Source organism: Equus asinus, chromosome 1 (assembly GCF_041296235.1).
Source record: "Equus asinus isolate D_3611 breed Donkey chromosome 1, EquAss-T2T_v2, whole genome shotgun sequence".
Classification (NCBI taxonomy): Eukaryota; Metazoa; Chordata; class Mammalia; order Perissodactyla; family Equidae; genus Equus; species Equus asinus.
The window spans coordinates 183,146,312-183,162,712 of record NC_091790.1 but is presented as its reverse complement, the minus strand read 5'-3'; the positions used below and the strand labels follow the sequence as shown (position 1 = coordinate 183,162,712).

The 16,401-nt window shown below is 54.9% G+C and overlaps 1 protein-coding gene across 8 annotated transcripts; it reads left to right on the top strand.

Moving 5' to 3' along the window:
- The first annotated feature begins 2,034 nt into the window (after positions 1 to 2,034).
- On the top strand, positions 2,035 to 12,863 carry PRRT4 (proline rich transmembrane protein 4). 8 transcript variants are annotated; one of them, XM_044754406.2, is made up of 6 exons: positions 2,036 to 2,360; positions 3,647 to 4,371; positions 4,458 to 4,562; positions 4,914 to 5,033; positions 10,498 to 10,724; positions 11,759 to 12,863. In XM_044754406.2, the coding sequence occupies exons 2-6, from the start codon at positions 3,720 to 3,722 to the stop codon at positions 11,942 to 11,944; spliced, it is 1,290 nt and encodes a 429-aa protein (XP_044610341.1). In that variant the 5' UTR covers positions 2,036 to 2,360; positions 3,647 to 3,719; the 3' UTR covers positions 11,945 to 12,863. The 8 variants fall into 8 exon arrangements, with proteins under 8 accessions (XP_044610290.2, XP_044610341.1, XP_070368981.1 ...); XM_070512889.1 differs by lacking the exon at positions 2,036 to 2,360 and adding an exon at positions 2,989 to 3,141 and having other exon boundaries at positions 3,647 to 3,711; positions 4,161 to 4,371; positions 10,498 to 12,863; XM_070512870.1 differs by lacking the exon at positions 2,036 to 2,360 and adding an exon at positions 2,989 to 3,141 and having other exon boundaries at positions 3,647 to 4,025; positions 4,161 to 4,371; positions 10,498 to 12,863.
- Positions 12,864 to 16,401: the final 3,538 nt, after the last annotated feature.

Genomic DNA, 16,401 nt, shown 5'->3' with positions numbered 1-16,401 from the left:
TGCCTTCTGAGAACCTTGCAATGTAAGTCAAATTGGCTCTCAATTTTCCCCCACTGCCAGTAGACGTTGTCTTTTCCCTCAGGGCTGATAAGTCAGTAACCACATGGCTGTCTGCCATCCTGCTTCAAAAATTGTGTGGTTGTTGTCTCTTTTCTGTTCTCTCCATCCTTGTAGGTTTATCTCTTGATTTAAAAATCTCTTTATTGAAGTTTTAGTGGGGTTTTGGGAGGGAGTGAAATTAGATATATGCATTCAATCACCATCTTAACCCAGAAAGCTAACTTCCCTTTTCGATGTATTTTTTAAAATATAATTCCTGGGAATAACCCTACTTGGTCATGGAGGATTGCTATTTTAACGTACTGGGGTATGTTTATTTCTGTGTTTCCCTTTAGAAGTCTTCAAGTGAGCATGATTAGCAGGAAATGAGCCTTTCTATGAGGAGGATTCAAGGAAAATGTCTCTAGCGGGATAACTTTTATTAAGTATATGAAAACCAGAAGCTGGATCCCAGTATGCAGCCTCCAGGCAGCCCGTAAAGGACTGGGAGAGGGGTGTCCTGCTAAAGGAGGGACCCTATAGCGACCCCTGAAGGTGCATGCAGGGAATGCCCTTTGCAATATTTTGTTTAGGGACCCAGAATAGATCCCAGACTTCATCGTGACATTCCCTGGAAAGGGGCTCAGCTGGTGGCCTGATTTTATCTTACATAAAATGGGGGGATTCTGTGATAAGATGATGAGTCCTGGATGCCTTTCTGAAATGTAACCCATTGCCCATTTGGGGCCTAGAATCATTCATTCGTTTGTTATTCACTTATCTAATACTCACTGAGCACCTGCCCTGGTAAAGTCCTCTGCTAGCTCTCTATACCTGAGACAGAACCAGCCTTAGGTAATCTTTAAGCACCCCCTCCGCAACCTTGCAGAGCAGCAAGGGAGGGGTGGATGGAAAGGGGGTCATGGTCACATCCAAGGCCGTAATACGGTGACAATAATTTTTCCCTCTCTTTGGCCTGTGATGAGGAATGAGTGAGGAGACTCATAAAGCATCCAGCCCGGTTCTTGGCACACAGTAGGATGTCTGGATTTCGAGGGACACTTGAGGGGATCTAGAGACTCAAGACAACATAAATGAACCAGTATCACTTAAATCAGTCACTGCAACAGCATAACATGGTCCACAAAGTGACGGCCCTGCTCCTTAGTCATCTTCAACACTGTGGCAGCCTTGTGGGCTCTCTTACATTCCTGAGTGTGCACACTTTCTTGGACTTCACTGTTCTCCTCTGGCCCTTATTGGAAACAAGTTGTAATCCACCTCTCACAGCAGCTGAGCTCACCATTGTTCCTGGCAGGCATTTCTGAAACTCTAAGTATTTTTGAGTGATCGGTTTTAGCAAAAAGAAGTGTTCCACAGGGATTGACATTTGGCAGTTCACCTGTGAAGTGTTGGAGGCACTTCCCTGTAGGGGTACAACTGTTGAAAGTCACCAGCTGGTGGAGAGGGCATCAGAGAGACTGGGTTCGAGTCTCTGCCAAGCTGTGTAACCTTGGGCAAATTCGCTACTTTTCTGAGCCTTAATTTACCTATCTGTGAAACGGGGACTAATGAGATAAGAGGTGTAGAAGTGCCTATTACACTTCTACTCACGGCTTAATAAGCACAGTGGTTCTTCTTGCCTGGGGTGCCATCCTGGGGCAGGCTGCCGGTGTGTGCGTGCGTGTGCGCACACGAATGTGTGTGCACGCGCGGTGCCCGGGCCCGCGGGTGTGTTGCCCGGGGAAGGCGTGCGTGTGGACGCGTGTGATGGGCCACCCCGGGCGAGTGTGCTGCCACCGCCGGGCTGAGCACGCGGCGCCCGCGCCGGCCGCGGCTGATTGGCAGCGCTGGGTGAATGAGCGCGCGGGGGGCGACCCGCGCCGAGGCGGCGGCGGCTGGGCGCTGCGGTGCGCGGGCTCGGGCGGGGGGCGGGCCGGGCGAGAGGAGGAGGGGAGAGGGCGGGAGCGAGGCGGGGAGGGCGGGCGGAGCGCGGTGCCGCGGAGCCCGGCGCGGGCGCTCTGGCGGGGAGGGAGGCTCGCAGCCGGGAGGCGGCGCCGCGGGGAGGGAGCGCGGGGTGCCGGCCGGGCTGCCCGCCTGGGGACGGCGCTGCGGGCCGCGGGCCGGGCTGCCAGACCGGGGGCAGCGCGTCGGCGAAGCCGCAGTCGCCGGGACTGGCCGAGGGGGCGTCGGGAGCGGCCGGGAGAGCCGGCGAGACTCGGCGGAGCGTTCCCCAGCTGGGCGCCTGGGCCGCCGCGACCGCCCGTTCTCGGGGGACTTGGCAGAGGAGACCCGCCTTCGGGAGGGAGCGAGAGGAGCAGGTCGGGGAGTGGGAAGGAGAGAGAGGGGGAGAAAGAGAGTGTATGCGCGCCTGCACGGGTGGGTGGGTGTGTAGGGGTGTGTATGTGGGGGGATGACAGTGTGATATGTGTCTTAAAGAGTGTGTGAATGCGTGTGTAGAGGTGTGTGCGCCTATGTGACTGTATATACTGTGTATGTCTGTGAGGTAGGAGTGCGTGTGTGTGTGTGTGTGAGAGAGAGAGAGAGAGAGAGAGAGAGGAGGCTGGGAGCTCACAGAGCTTGGGTCTGAACCCACGTAGGAGGGAGGGGGGCTCAGCAGGACCGGACCGAATGTGTGTGTTTATGTGTGTGCGTGCACTCTGTGCAGGGGTGTGTGAAGGGTGAGTGGGTGAGTGTGTCAGGGGTGCTAGGTGTGGCTGTGTATGTGTGATGTAAGGGTGCCCGGTGCACGTGTGTCCCTGGCTGGCCCTCCCCTTCCCCCACCAGATGTGTGTGCGTGGAGGGGGATTCTGGGGAGTGGGGAGGAGTCTGCGGCAGCAGCCCTTTGGCCAGTTTGCCTGCCTGGCCATCTCCCCAGGAAGCCAGAGATGGCCAAACTACCCCTCCCCCAAATACTTCTAGGGTTAAGGGGATGAGCACAGGCCAAACCCTAGGAAAGGGGGAAAGGCTGAAGGGACAGAGCTTCTTCCTGCCCAGGGCTCCCTGCTTCTCTAGCAGAGCCAGGCTGCCTTCTCCATCTCTCCAGATCGCTCAGCCCTGTGCGTTGCCCCTCCCAGGGCACAGTGCTCCCCTGGGGGCTGAGTGAGTGAGGGGGCCAACATCTTCGATTGGGGCCAGAGGTGGGAGTGGGAATAGGTTGAATAGACTCATCTGTGAGGGTTAGCTTGTTCACAGTTGTATTACCAGAGGGTGCTTGGCACATAGTAGGCCTCAACAAGTATTCGAGGGTAGAAGAGAGGATAGAGAGAAGAGAGGGAGAGAAGGGATCTGGGTCTGGGAGTCAAGTCCACCCCATCTGCTATCAGTCAAGGATGAGGGCAGCTGGTTGCCGTCAGACCCTGGTTCCCAGATTAAGCAGGTCGGGGAGGCAAGGGTTTAGGGAGAGGGAGGCTTAGCTGGAAGAGAAAGGAAACTGCTGGGCAGAGATTTGTGCTGGGGCCTGAATGTACAGGAAGGAGCTGGCATCTCTCCTTGAGCAGAACCTTTGCGTCCTGCCTCCACCCCCTGCTTCTCTGTGATCAGAAGCCTCTCTCTAGGCCATCAGATCCCAGGTACCCCGGGCTCATAGTGCCTCTCCTCTCTCCAGGAACTTCGTGCTCAAAAGGTGCAGAAGAACTGAGCCCCTTGCCTTCCAAGGCCACCCGAGACCAGGTGGGGCCATGGCAGGGCATGGCTGTCTGGGACTGGGGCTGTTCTGCTGGGTCCTGCTTGCTATTCCCGTGGGCCCCCAGCCTGCCTCCTCCATCCCAGGTGCCCCTCTCACCACTTTGACCCCACCACCTCAGAGTGAGGCCTCTATGCTGTCTCTCAACCTGGGACTTAACTTCAAATTCCACCTTCGGGGACCTGCCGCTGCTTGGGGGAGCCCTGTCACAGAGACCCAGCCGCTCTCTCCTGGGTTGAGCCGGGAACCAGTGGAAGAGGTGGCCAGTGGGCTGAGGACTGACCCCCTTTGGGAACTGCTGGTGAGCTCCCTTGGGAACTCCCCCCCAGAGTGGGGCTCTGCTGAAGGCAGCTCTACTCCCTGGGCCTCCTCCCTGCCTCTGGAATCCACATCCCCGCTCTCTGGGCCCACCGACCAGCCCACTGCTCCCTATCAGCCCAGGATGGGCACCGTGACCTGGGACACTGCTCTGACGGCCACAGCATCTCCATCCAGTGCTCCCCGGCCCCACCAGAGCGAGCTGGAGCTGAAGTTTGACATGGCACTGAGAGCGGGTGCAGCCCCCACGCTTGGGCATCGAACGCTGCCCCTGCTGCCCAGCCTGAGGGCCAGCCTGGCAGAGATTGCTGGGCGCCTGGGACCCTTTGGTGAGTACCCACCCCATCCTGGGGAGAGCCCCTGCTGGGCAGCCCTGGCAGCTAGGAGGAAGCTTCAGCCTGGGATCCTTTTGCAGGGTTCTTCGGCACTACTCTATCCCCACTCCGGAACTTCTCAGGCTCCAGCTCCCCAGGCCCAACTACATCCCCAGCCTCTGCCTTCAGAGTTTCGGATTCTCCAGGTGAGGGTTTATTTCATTGCAACAAACATTTGTGGAAGACCTCTATGTGGCAGGTGCTATGCTGGAGGCCTAACCGGCACCTCCCTTTCTTCCTTGACTCGAGGGAGGCCTGCATCGCTTCTCCCAGGCCCTGGGACATGAGACACAGCTCCCATGAGGAAATGCCTTCTTTGCCATACTGAGTCTGGTTTGGTCCTTGTGGCTTAGCTCCTGGTGGACATGTGGCTATAATCCCTGAGACAGTGACTCCCTTAGTGCAAGCTCTGGGGAAGGACAGGATTTTCTCCAAAGCCCCAGAGGCTAAGGCTAGGTGGTAGGATGGCACTAGAGCCCAACATGTTCCCTTTGCAGGATTCTTTGGCACCTCTCTGTCCCCACCCCCAGCCCCCCTGGAGAGAAAGCTCTCAAGCCAAAGCCCGCTGGACCCAGCTGCTTCCCTAAGCTCTGCCTTGATTGCAACAGCATTGTTAGGTAAGTATCCTCTTCATTTGAACTTGACAATTATTTATTGAGCACTTATTACCTCCTAGCCACTCACTGGCATTTTGGGACCCTTTTATTTCATTCTCATAATCATAATCACCATTCTCTTCATCATCACCATAGAGATATATATTAATGCTCTGAGAACAAGTGTTGCTGGGGACGGTCCTACACAGAGTTAAGTAATGGTCTTCTGGGAGTTTGGCAATCACGGGCAGAGCAGGATGTAGACAAATGTATCAGAGGCCAACAGACACAGGAACGCCTTCATGATTTCCACAGCCTCAGCACTAACCCCACCCTCCGCTCCAGTCTGTGCTGGCTGCCTTCCCACCCCCCACCCCAACCTTGGGGCTTTCTCCTTTGCCGTCTGATCTGACATGACTTGCTGTCAGATATGGGCAGAGCTGGGCCCTCATTGGGAAGACGTTGAAGAGGAGACCTTGAGCAGACAGACGCCATCCTTATTCAAAGGGGCCTTTCAGAACATGCACATAGGCTGGTGGTGCAGAGGAAAGACCAGCGACTCTTGAATCTTGAGACTTGGCTTTGAATCCCAGTTCACTTACTAACTAGCTGGGTGACCTTGGGCAGGTGACTTAACTTCTCTGAACCTAAATTTTCTCATATATCAAGGATTTAATAACAGTACCTATTTTGTTATTGTGAAGCATCCAGATAATGTAAGCTCCTGGCATGAGGCTGGGCATAAAGTAGAAGCTCATTAAATAGAAGCTATTAACCTTGCTTCTTCCCCAAATACACTTTCTAGACCCTACATCTCAGACACCACAACCCTAGCCCTAAGAAGTGATGGGACAACACAAATCCCACAGGGCGGAGGGCACACTGCTCCAGGAGAGGTTCTGGTAGGTGAGGCCAAGGGAGCCATGTAGAGGAGCCTCCAGGCCCAGCTTTGCTGTGCAGAGGGTTTACTGTGGCTGTGCATCCACCCCACACTAGGAACCTGCTCGGCGGTGGAAACCACTGGTCGTTCCAGCTTCTTCCAGCTCCAGACAACACAGTGCCTGATTCTCGCTCACTCCTACGTGGTCACAGAACTCCCGGGCATGTGGATGAGGAGGTTGCCGTCCCTTCCCCATCCAGCCCAGTGTGCAGCAGTGGCAGGATCTGCTGTGGGATGGGGGCAGGCTCTGTGGCCTCAGGGGAAGGATGCTGGCTGGCAGTCTGTCAGCCTTAGTGACAGCGCTGGCCAGGCAGGTTTAATGAGTCTGGACAGTATCAGAGGCAGCCCAGCTCACCGGCCCCGCCCTCCTTCACCCGCCTCACTGATGGCTGCAGGAACCCAGCCTCTTCCTGGCTATTCCTCTTGGATAAACCCAGAAGGGCTTCAGGCCTCCTAGAGAAAGAAGGCCAAGGGGACTTGCTCATGCCAGCAGCATGTGTGGGGAGGAGTGTCAAGCAGTTAGGGGACAAAGGGAATCTCTCTGTGTCTCCTCTAGGCTCTTTCTAATCTAGGTGCAGTTAACCTTTGACCCTAGGGCTTCTCTTCTCTTCCATTAGGTCCCCTTCACCTCGGACAGAGCTTGTATTCAGCCAGTACTCAGTGGAACGGTTGTACACATCGTTAGCATATTGAAAGACTTTCATAGCAGTTGATAAGTAGCTACTGCCCTTAGCCCCCTGAGCAGCCCCCTCTGCTCCCTGACCACCCTGGCTGGCATCTGTTATGATTGGCTGGCACCATTTCCATTTCCACTTGTTAAATATTTCGACTGTCACCCTTACAAACAGTATCCATCCTCATGATTCTGAACGTGGGGGTGGGGAGAATGATGGGGCCAGACCACCAAACAACCTGCAGCTTCTGGCATCCAGAGTGGAGAGTGATTCCCCAGCCTTTGATCTGGGTAGCTGGTGGATAGTTAGGCCTGACTTTTCCAAAAGTCAAGCCGGCCCCTTTCCCTGACTCCTCCCCAGCCATTTCCAGCCTCACCAATTACTCGTGTTGACATGCAATCTCCTCCCTTGCCCCTGAAGTCAAGAGGGGCCATGGGGCCAGAGTGAGACCACCTTGAAAGGGAGGCCTGCTCAGGAGTGGGATCCTAGGAAGTCATTATTTTCTGGGGTCTTCTGGGGGAAACCAAGGGCTCCTTCTGGGGAAGCTTCGAATGGGGAGACAGGAGATGAGGTCAAGTGGACCCTTCAAAGGCAGAAGCTGGGTCTTCTTCCCCTGTCTCCACCCGTGCCTGGCCCAGGGCTGGGCACAGGGGCATGCCCTGCCCCCTGAGAGCAGTGCTGCTGCTTTAGAACTCCCTCCTCCAATACCCGCGCTATGCCAGTGCTTTGCCTATTTTCTGGTTTTTAAGCCTTTTTTGGCTTCTTAGGAATGTTGAAATTTGCTCTAGCTGCCATAGTGCTTTGGTCAGAGGTGAGAGACGGGGTTTCCTGTGGCCCTCACGTGAGAAGTGCAGCTGGAAGAAGGTGAGGTGGAGCAGACATCCGAGAGCTGCACTTGTCTGTATAGTGAGCAAGGAGGAGGGCATGAGGAGCAGCAGGCTGGCGCAAGCGGTGTGGGGCTCCTGGTCTCCCTGCCTCTCTGCAGAGCCCACCAAGGCCAAGGAAAGGCCAAGCAAACTCATCTGCTTTGCAAAAGAAGTGGGCTGGGCAAGGGCTTTGGTGGGAACCAAGGAAGCATGGGTGGGAGGGTGTGTGTGTGTGTTTGATCCCGCTAACCTCAGGCTGATGCCCTCCCCCCCATCAGCAAGCTGTCCGTTCCCAGTGACTGGTTCCTTACTTAACTTGTGGCTGTGTCTTCATTAGGTGTTTAGGGATTGTCAGTCCCTCCAAATGGTGTTCTTTAAACAGAGTTTACAAAGTGAGACAATGTGTTGATGTTCACTCATTTGACTAACTGTTAACTTTCTAAGCAAGTTTAGGATGTGCTAAGGGACAACAGTCTTTTTATCAGTCAATTCAAGACCTAGTTTGAGGCCAGAAATGGTCACATTCACACAAACATGAACTGATAATTGATTGATGATAAACGTTAGCTGATAATGATGCTACCAACAATGATCATATATTGAATGCTCTTTATGCACCAGACACTCCAAAGAGCTTTGCACACATCATCCATTTATCCTCATAACAGTCCTGTGCAGTGCGTACTCTTCTCCATTTCAGACTTAAGGAATGTGATGGAGCAGGAACCAGGGCACATGCTGCCATTTGCAGTAGGCAGTGAGCTGTGTGAAATTAATTTTTTGGTTGCTTCTGCTCTGCCCTCCCCAGTTGTCCAACTCTATCTTCCTCTCCCCTCTCTCCAGAGCCACATTCTGCCCCCTCACTCCTTTCCCTTATTCTCAGGACTGCTCTGTTTCGCCTGTTCTCAGTATGAGCTGGCACTCCCTGGGGGGCGGGGGGTGCTCCTGGGGTCTTCCTGTATTGTCCAGCTGAGGCATGGTTAGGCATTTGGGGCAGGAGTCTAGTTGTCAGAAGCCCCCCTCCATTCTGCATCTGCCTCCTGTGCTCCTCCCCATCCCCACCAGGCTGTCCCCATCCTTCACCATCATCTTCCTCACTGCATCCCTGCCTGTAGATGCAGTTCTGCTGAACCTGCTAGGTAGGGTAAGGAGAGGTTCAGCCAGAAGTATCTTCCCTTGCTGCCTGGCCATGGAGAGAATCCTTGAGTCTAATTCTTTCTACTCCTCTCTTGTTCTAGGAGAGGAGAATTAGGGATCTTACTCCTCGCCCTCTCTTACTTGACTTCCCTTTCCCCAAGGAATGTGGGGAAGATTTTGAAGCACAAGAGGGGACTGGAAGCTTGAGTTAGCAAACCCAAGAGCACCTAAGGGGCTCACTTACTAAGATGGCATTTTATCCCACTGTGACCTCCCTAGTTGTTCCTTGCTGGGGAGTTCAAGGGTAGCCTCAAGGCCCAGGGGACTCCATCTCAATGTCACCTTCCGTAAAAGGGGAGAACCAAAGGGGCATCTATATTAAGAGCCTTAGATCAATGGCTTTGTGGTTGAGTCAGGATGGGGACCACAGCCATGGGTAAGCCGAGGGTTGGGGGTATAGTGGGCAGAAAGGCCAGTCAATAGGAAACGTATTCTCCTCAAGGTGCTGGGGACAGGAGGGTCTTACCTCTTCCCCTGCTGCGCATGCACAAGTGTAGGGGCTTTTCCTGAAGAGACAGGGGAAGGGGTAGGCAGATGAAAAAGGGCAGGGGAAGCTTCTCCTAGCACTGAGGGTAGGAGTTGGGAGTCGGGGTGCAGAACAAGAGACAAGCAAATTAGTGTTTTTTTAAATTTTTTTACTTTTACTTATTTATTTTTTGAGGAAGATTAGTGCTGAGCTAACATCTGCCACAAATCCTCTTTTTTTTTTTTTTTTTTTTTTTGCTGAGGAAGACTGGCCCTGAGCTAACATCCATGCCCATTTTCCTCTACTTTATATGTGGGATGCCTGCCACAGCATGGCTTGACAAGCAGTGCCATGTCTGTACCCGGGATGCGAACTGGCGAACCCTGGGCTACCAAAGCAGAACGTGAGAACTTAATTGCTGTGTCACCGGGATGGCCCCACAAATTAGTATTATGAAGAGGGTCTGAAATCATGGAAAGGGGCTCAGAGTGGTGCTCTGATCTGGATTCTAGTTGCAGCTCTGCCAATTTATGAACTTGGATAAGTCACTTTGCCTCTTGGCAGAGCCTCAGTATTTTCATCTGGCAAATAAGAGGATTCATTTATTCAACGAATATCTGCTCGTTGCAGACTCTGTGCCAGGCACCATTTTAGGCATGGGGATTCAGATGTGAGCAAAGCAAACAAAAATCCCTGTACTTTTTTTTTTTTTTAAAGATTGACCCCTGAGCTAACAACTGTTGCCAAGCTTCTTTTTTTTTCTGCTTTTTCTCCCCAAATCCCCCCAGTTCATAGTTGTATATATTTTAGTTGTGGGTCCTTCCAGTTGTGGCATGTGGGAGACCACCTCAGCCTCGCCTGAGGTGGTCCCATGTCCCCACCCAGGATGGAACCAGTGAAACCCTGGCCCGGAAACAGAGCACCTGAACTTAACCACTGGGCAACCGGGCTGGCCCCAAATCCCTCTTCTTAATAAAGCTTCCTTCCTGGTGGGAAGATTGAACTAGAGGGGGCTTCTACAGTTCCTTCCAGTTGTAAAATTCCATGACTTCTTAAGAAAAACCCTTTTCAGTAAAATCATAGAGTGATGAGGGGAAATGAGCAAAGCAGGGAACTGGGGGTGGGTTGGGGCGGAGGGAAGGGATGAGAGCTGAAACCACTGCGTGAGGAGTCTGATGGGGGAGGGGAAAGCGAGGAGCTGAGAAGTCAGGCAGTGTCATCTTTAAGACAAGTGTATCCTGGATGCCATGAGGACTCTTTGACTGGCATACAGGCTGCTGGCTGTCGGGTGGGCAGGGGCAGGGCTGCACATTTGCCTCAGACAAACATTCTTTGCCCACAGACCCCGCCATCCCCACCTCTGGTCCAGATGACCCCTCTGCCGCCAGCCTTGGGAACCCCTCGGTGCAGCCAGAGTGCGGGACAGAGGTCTGCAGCATCGGAGAATTGCCCGAAGGGGAGGGCCAGCCTCCTGTGGCCCGGCTGCCCCTCTTCTTCCTGACCCTGGAGGCCGATTGGGCAGAGGCCAGGGCTCGCTGGGGTCTGGCCTGGGAGGCCCATGTGTACGGGGTAGGCGCACTCTTCGGCCTGGTGGCCCTGCTGGCGCTGCTGGCTCTGGCCCTCTTGCCCTGGCGCTGCCCGCCCGGCGCCCCCTGCCTGGCGCTGCTGGACCTGCTCCTGTTCTCGGCCGGGACCACGCGCGCCTTCCCGCTCTTCTACGACGCCTATGGGCACCGCGACCGGCTGCCCGCCCTCGCCTGGCTGCTGCTGCAGGACCTTCCGCTGCCCTGCTTGGCCGCCGGCCTGGGCCTGGCCTGCCTGCTGCTGGCCCGGCCGCGCCGGCCGCGGTGTCCCGCCGGCCTGGCCGCGCTGCTCCTCCTGGGGCTGGGGCTGGCGGCCGCCGCCGCCCTCGGGAGCGCCGCCCACCGCCCGCTGCGGCCCCTGCGGCTCGCCTCCCGCGGGCTGCACGCTTTCCTCGCCGCCCTCCTTTCGGGGCTCCTGCTGGCGCTCTCCTGCTGGGGGGGTCGGCGGCGGCGCGCCGGAGCGCCCCTGGGAGGGTCCGGCTTCAAGGGCGCCACACCTCTCCCGCAGGCGCGCAGCCCCTTTGCCCCGCGGGAGTCCTGGCGGCGCGCGGCGCGCACGGCCCCGGTGGCGGGTACCTTCGGGCTGCTGAGCGGAGCCCTGCAGGGCTACGAGGTGCTGCATGCCCTGGGTTACGGCGGCCAGCCTGGCCTGGAGGGCCCCTGGTCCTGGTGGGCCTTCCAGCTAGGCCTGCGCCTGGGCGAGGTGGGCGTCGCGCTCCCATTGGCACTGCTGGGCCTCTACCCCGCGCTCTGCAGCCCCCGCGTGCCTCCGCGCTGCTGGGCCAAGCTCTTCCGCTTGTCCCCGGGCCACGCGGCCCCGCTGCTGCCTGGAGGCTGGGTCACCGGGCCCCCGGACAAGGAGCCCCTGGGTAGCGCCATCGCGCGTGGCGACGCGGAGCTGCTGCAGCTGTGCGCCCTGGCGGGGCCAGGCCCCGACCTCCTACTCCAGGGAGGTGGCTCCCGGGGCTTCGAAGGCGCGGCGGCCAACCCGGCACCTTCCCCGGCCTCCTCCCCCTGCAGCGACTACACCGTGGACTTCCGCCCGCCCTCCCCAATCAACCTGCGGCGCAGCATCGAGGAGGCCCTCTGCAGCGAGGCTCTGCTCACGCCCGGCCTCTTCCAGGGCCCTGCCTTCGGGGAAGCCTTGCCCGGACTAGGCCTCTACCGCACCACGTCGCTGGGGGCGAAGACGGGGGCCGGGTCTAGTGGGAGTTTTGAGGAGGCCCCTGGCTCCCCGGTTCCCCCAGAGCTCCCCTCTCCCGGGGCCTGGGCCGCGGGCAGCAGTGCCTCATCCGGCTCGCTGTGCGGACTCTCGCGGGACAGCTCGTCCATGCTGCTGTGCTCCAGCCCGGACAGGCCCCCCCGCTGTCCGCTGGTCTGCGTCCTCAGTCCCCCAAGGCCCTCAGGGAGCAGCCCTAGCCTCCCGGCCTCAGGATCCTACCAGGCCCTGTCTCCACCTTCCCACGACTCTCCGGAGCCTGCTCCTGAGCTACAGGCCGAAGAGGCCTTGCTGCAGGAGCAATTCCTGGACGCCTGCCGACAGATCGACGAGCTGAGCATGGGCAGCGACACCATAGACCTGTGAAGAGGGGGCTCCCTCGCTGTCCCAGCCATCCGCCCCCTTCTGGCGCCTGCTCTGCCTGAGACCTGCACACTGTAACCCTTCCCCAATCCCGCCTGGCTCAGATACCTCTCCCGGCTTCCTTCCCCATCCAGGGGCCCCTGGGTGGGTGGGTCAGCAGCCAGGCTCTGTCGATTGGGAATTAGTGCCACCTTCTCTGGAGCCCTGGGCGTGATGCCCTCAGCTGCAATCCTAGGCTGGCAGTGGTCCCACTTTCCTTGGCATTCACCAGCAATAAAGCTCCAAGGTGCTCCACTCCTGACCACCACTCCCCACTCTGGTGCTGAGTGAGAGGGGCTGTCTTCAGAAGACCTCGGGACTGGCCTCAGTCCCCATACCCACCTCTGCCATGCCCAGGAATCCCATCCCTGCGTGAGTGAGACTCCCTGTCCTCCATGGGACTCTTTCCCATAGAAGGGTCTGTGGCCCATCTAGCAGACTTCACAGCAGTTGGGTGGGAGGTGAACGCTTTCGGAGTTAATTTATCAATAAAATATTTTCAGAGGAGAAAGGTTTGACTTTCTTGGGAAAGCTCAATGAGGCAACAGCAGCGGTGGTTCATCAGAACTGGAAGAGAAGCAGCGTTTGGGTGGGGTGGGTCCATCTCAGACCCCAGTGACCTTCGCTCCTGACTGCAAAGAATCTTATCCAGTGGCTGGGATGAGTGAGTGTCCTGAAAGTGGCCCCTTGAAGACCATTCAGACTCTCTGGGAAGTGGCTTTTCAGAGGTGGTACATGGCCCCCAGGGGTGAAGCAGAAACTCTGCAGTCATTGGCGGAAATGTCTGTGTTCCTAAGAGTCTGGCTTCAAGTCTTGGTGGACAGCAGCCTAGGGACTAGTTAGTGGTAAAGTTCTTCCTGATACATGTGTCAAGGGCTTGATCACCTTGAGCTGGGAGGCCCAGCAACACCTCTACCATGTTCCCACAAGTTTGAGGTTCATGGAGTAAACTTCTCCATCCAACAACAGAACCTCTGCAAGGTTAGACTCACAACTCCCCCTTCCCCTGCAGAACACACATCTCCCATAGGTGCACATCCTCCCTGGAGAAAATCTGTCTTCCCCAAACCTCAGTCCCATCCGACCTACCAAAGCAGAACACACAGTGCAGAAAACCAGGACCACATCCGGCTGCCAACTGCTCTGTAATCCCTCCCTTGTCTGGAGCGTTTGGCTCTGAGCTCTGTAGTATGCATTTGTCATTTGGCTAAAATGCTGTAAATTCAGAGTGGCACTAAAACAGGATTGTAGATTAGGTTTGAAAACAAAAATCAAGCAGTGTTTTGGCAGCTGTCTTGCACATCACAGGGAGACCTGCAGGGGCACACAGACTAGGCTTGAAGTGGAGAAACAGGAATAGGAGTGTTTTTTCTTCCAACTCTGCCCATCAGCTCCAGGGGTTTTGAGAAGGGAGGTGAGGGAAACAGGCAGGGAGGCTGGGAGGGGGTGAGGCCTTTGGCCAGACGAGGTCCGTCGCACTAGTGGAAGAATTAAAGCACTGCTCTCCTTGCACGTGAAGATCTGTCTTGGCTGAGTGGAGCATCCAGGGCCTGGGCCCTCAGAAGGAGGAGGGGAGTCAGTGATGTTTGGGGGAGAGTGAGCGTCATGGTAGGGAAGAGAAATGAGAAGAGGGTGGTGCAGGCACGGCCGAGGGATGGGATTAGAGTGGTTCTGACTGTGTCTCCTCCATCACCCGGCTCAGCTTGGCTCAGAAATTCTTTCTGCATTGTCACTCTGGGCTGAGGCCCAGAGAACTGCCAGCCTCCTAATTACAGGCATTTCTCACTGGTGTCGTAGTGGCTGTAGTGGTCCAGCATCGGAGCTGCTTTGTGTCGTGGAAGGAGTGCTTGCTGCTCAGAAAAATTGCTCTCTTTCTTCCCCACTTATTCTTCCATCTGCCTGTCATCTGCCTCTGCTCACACTCAACTCCTCTCTGCCATCTCTTCCTCACCTTAATCCTTGCCAGCTGCTCTTGCTCATTCACTCTCTCCATCAAGGGTCCTGGGATTCATGCACACACCTCCTGACAAAGTAGTCCAAGGCCCACATGCCCCCAGTCAGTCTCTCTCTCTTCCCACACACGCACACACACACACACACACACACACACACACTCCTTTTCTGTCTGGAAGCTCTGAACGGGGCTGGTGAGATGGGGAGGGGGGCGAAGGAATACAGCTAAGTGTTCCCCAGCTCCAACACTTCTTTGATTTTCCTCAGCAAGAATTACCTCAGCCCTTTGACTTAATAAACAGGCCGAGATTGGTGAGACAATCCTTCCCTTTTGTCTCATGCCTCAGCTCTTACCCAAAGCAGGTTCCTCAGAGGAGTCCAGGTAGATCCTAATGTGTACATCCTTGGGTTCCTATTCTTCGTATTGTATGCGACTGAGAAACAAACTCACCTTCATTTATTCAATGTCTTTAAAACATTGTATAGAATGCTTACAAGGTGCTAGGTGCTGGGGATTGAAGGCTGAATGAGGCGGATACTAGCCCTGAACTTATGAAGTTGAAAGTCTTTTGGGGAAGGCAGATATTAAACAACTAGTCACACAAATAACTAAAATAGCACAAGAAACTAATTACAATTGTGAAAAGTGCTAAGAACAAGATGTATGTGGTGTTAGAACACGGCTTGGCTTGCAAGGGGGAGTGGAGCCTGAGGGATGGGGCCTGGGAGAAGCTGGCTGAGCACAGCCCAGGCCTCTCTTATTTCCTTTCCAGGCTCCTGCACAGTGATGGATGAGGGAGAGGCCAGCAGTTTATTTCCCCTGGAAGCCACGTTGCTGGTGTGGTGCAGTGTACCACGACTCCTGCTATTTAATAAAGAACGCTGCATGTGTCCTGGGTAGATGGATGAGCAAATATTCCTGACTTAAGAACCACGTGGCCTCAATAGATAGGAGGGGCTGGGGCTGAAACTGAGGCTAGGAGACCGAGATGGGGAGCCAGGTCTGAAACTTGGGAAGTATAGAAAGGGTCAGCTGCATTGTTATCCCCACCTAGGGGCACAGAGCTCCTCCACACTGTGGGTGGCTGCTGCCCCCTGATGGGCACAGGGACAGTTTCATTTTGTCCTTTAAGGAAGATTTGAGTCCGAAGCATTTAAAATTTAGCATTGTAGGAGGTATCCCAAAGGGATGTCGGAACAGCCTTCTCAGGGTTCTCTTCCCTGTGCACCCCGCAGCCAGGACTGGGAAGGCCTTCCCATAGCTAGGGCCCTGAAGCTTGCAATTTAGTCTTTGGGGCTGGAATTAATTTTGATTTCTAAGATGGTGAGGGGGCAAGAGAGGAAGAGAAAAAAGAGGGAGAAATGTGGAATCCCATACCAACTTTATTCAAATAACCCATCCCATTTCCTTTGTATATTTGTCTCTCTTTATCCTGGATAGGATTAACCCCATAGCCTTAAAAATCTGTTTTGTATTTCAGTACTTCCTTTCCTGAGTTATGTGTTTAAAAATAACTGTGGCGTTTTCTTTTAAGCACTTGTTACTTACTTGGAGCTAAGGCTTCACAAATATGATGTTTACCATTCTCCCTCCCTGCCCCCATCACTATCAACCAGTCATCCATCTATCCAAAATGTGTTGAAAGTGGCTTGGATTTGAGGAGAAAGGGAAACTTTTCACTGTACATTTTGTACTTTTTCAATTTTCTACTTACCATATGTTCAGGTTATACCATTTAAAAACAATTATTTTAAAAATGCATTGGGTACTCTTTTCAGCTGGACATTCTGCAGGACGCTGCAGTCTTGCGCATAGGTCGGTGCCAGAGCTCAGTGGGATGGTAAACACTCTTTGTGTTCCAGGATCCAGGAGCACCCAGATCTCCTCCTGGCCAGTGAGATCCCTCAATCTTGGGTCTGTCTGATAAACTGACCTGAGAGAAGATCTTCTCCTGTCTCTGGGGGGACCTGGGTTCTAGGTCTGTTTGTATAAGCTGGATGCTATGTTTGCTTTGGGTGTGTCCTTATGTGATCTTGCAGTGTGTGTGCTGTGATTTATTTGTAAGATTTTTTTTTGGATTAATGTCTT

What these genes read in the sequence shown, in the direction of transcription:
- PRRT4 (XM_044754355.2), top strand. Translation starts at nt 3,720, where the DNA reads ATGGCAGGGCATGGCTGTCTGGGACTGGGGCTGTTCTGCTGGGTCCTG. An exon ending in CAGAGTTTCGGATTCTCCAG is followed by an intron (nt 4,563 to 4,913) that starts GTGAGGGTTTAT and finishes TTCCCTTTGCAG; the next exon opens with GATTCTTTGGCACCTCTCTG. An exon ending in GATTGCAACAGCATTGTTAG is followed by an intron (nt 5,034 to 10,497) that starts GTAAGTATCCTC and finishes CTTTGCCCACAG; the next exon opens with ACCCCGCCATCCCCACCTCT.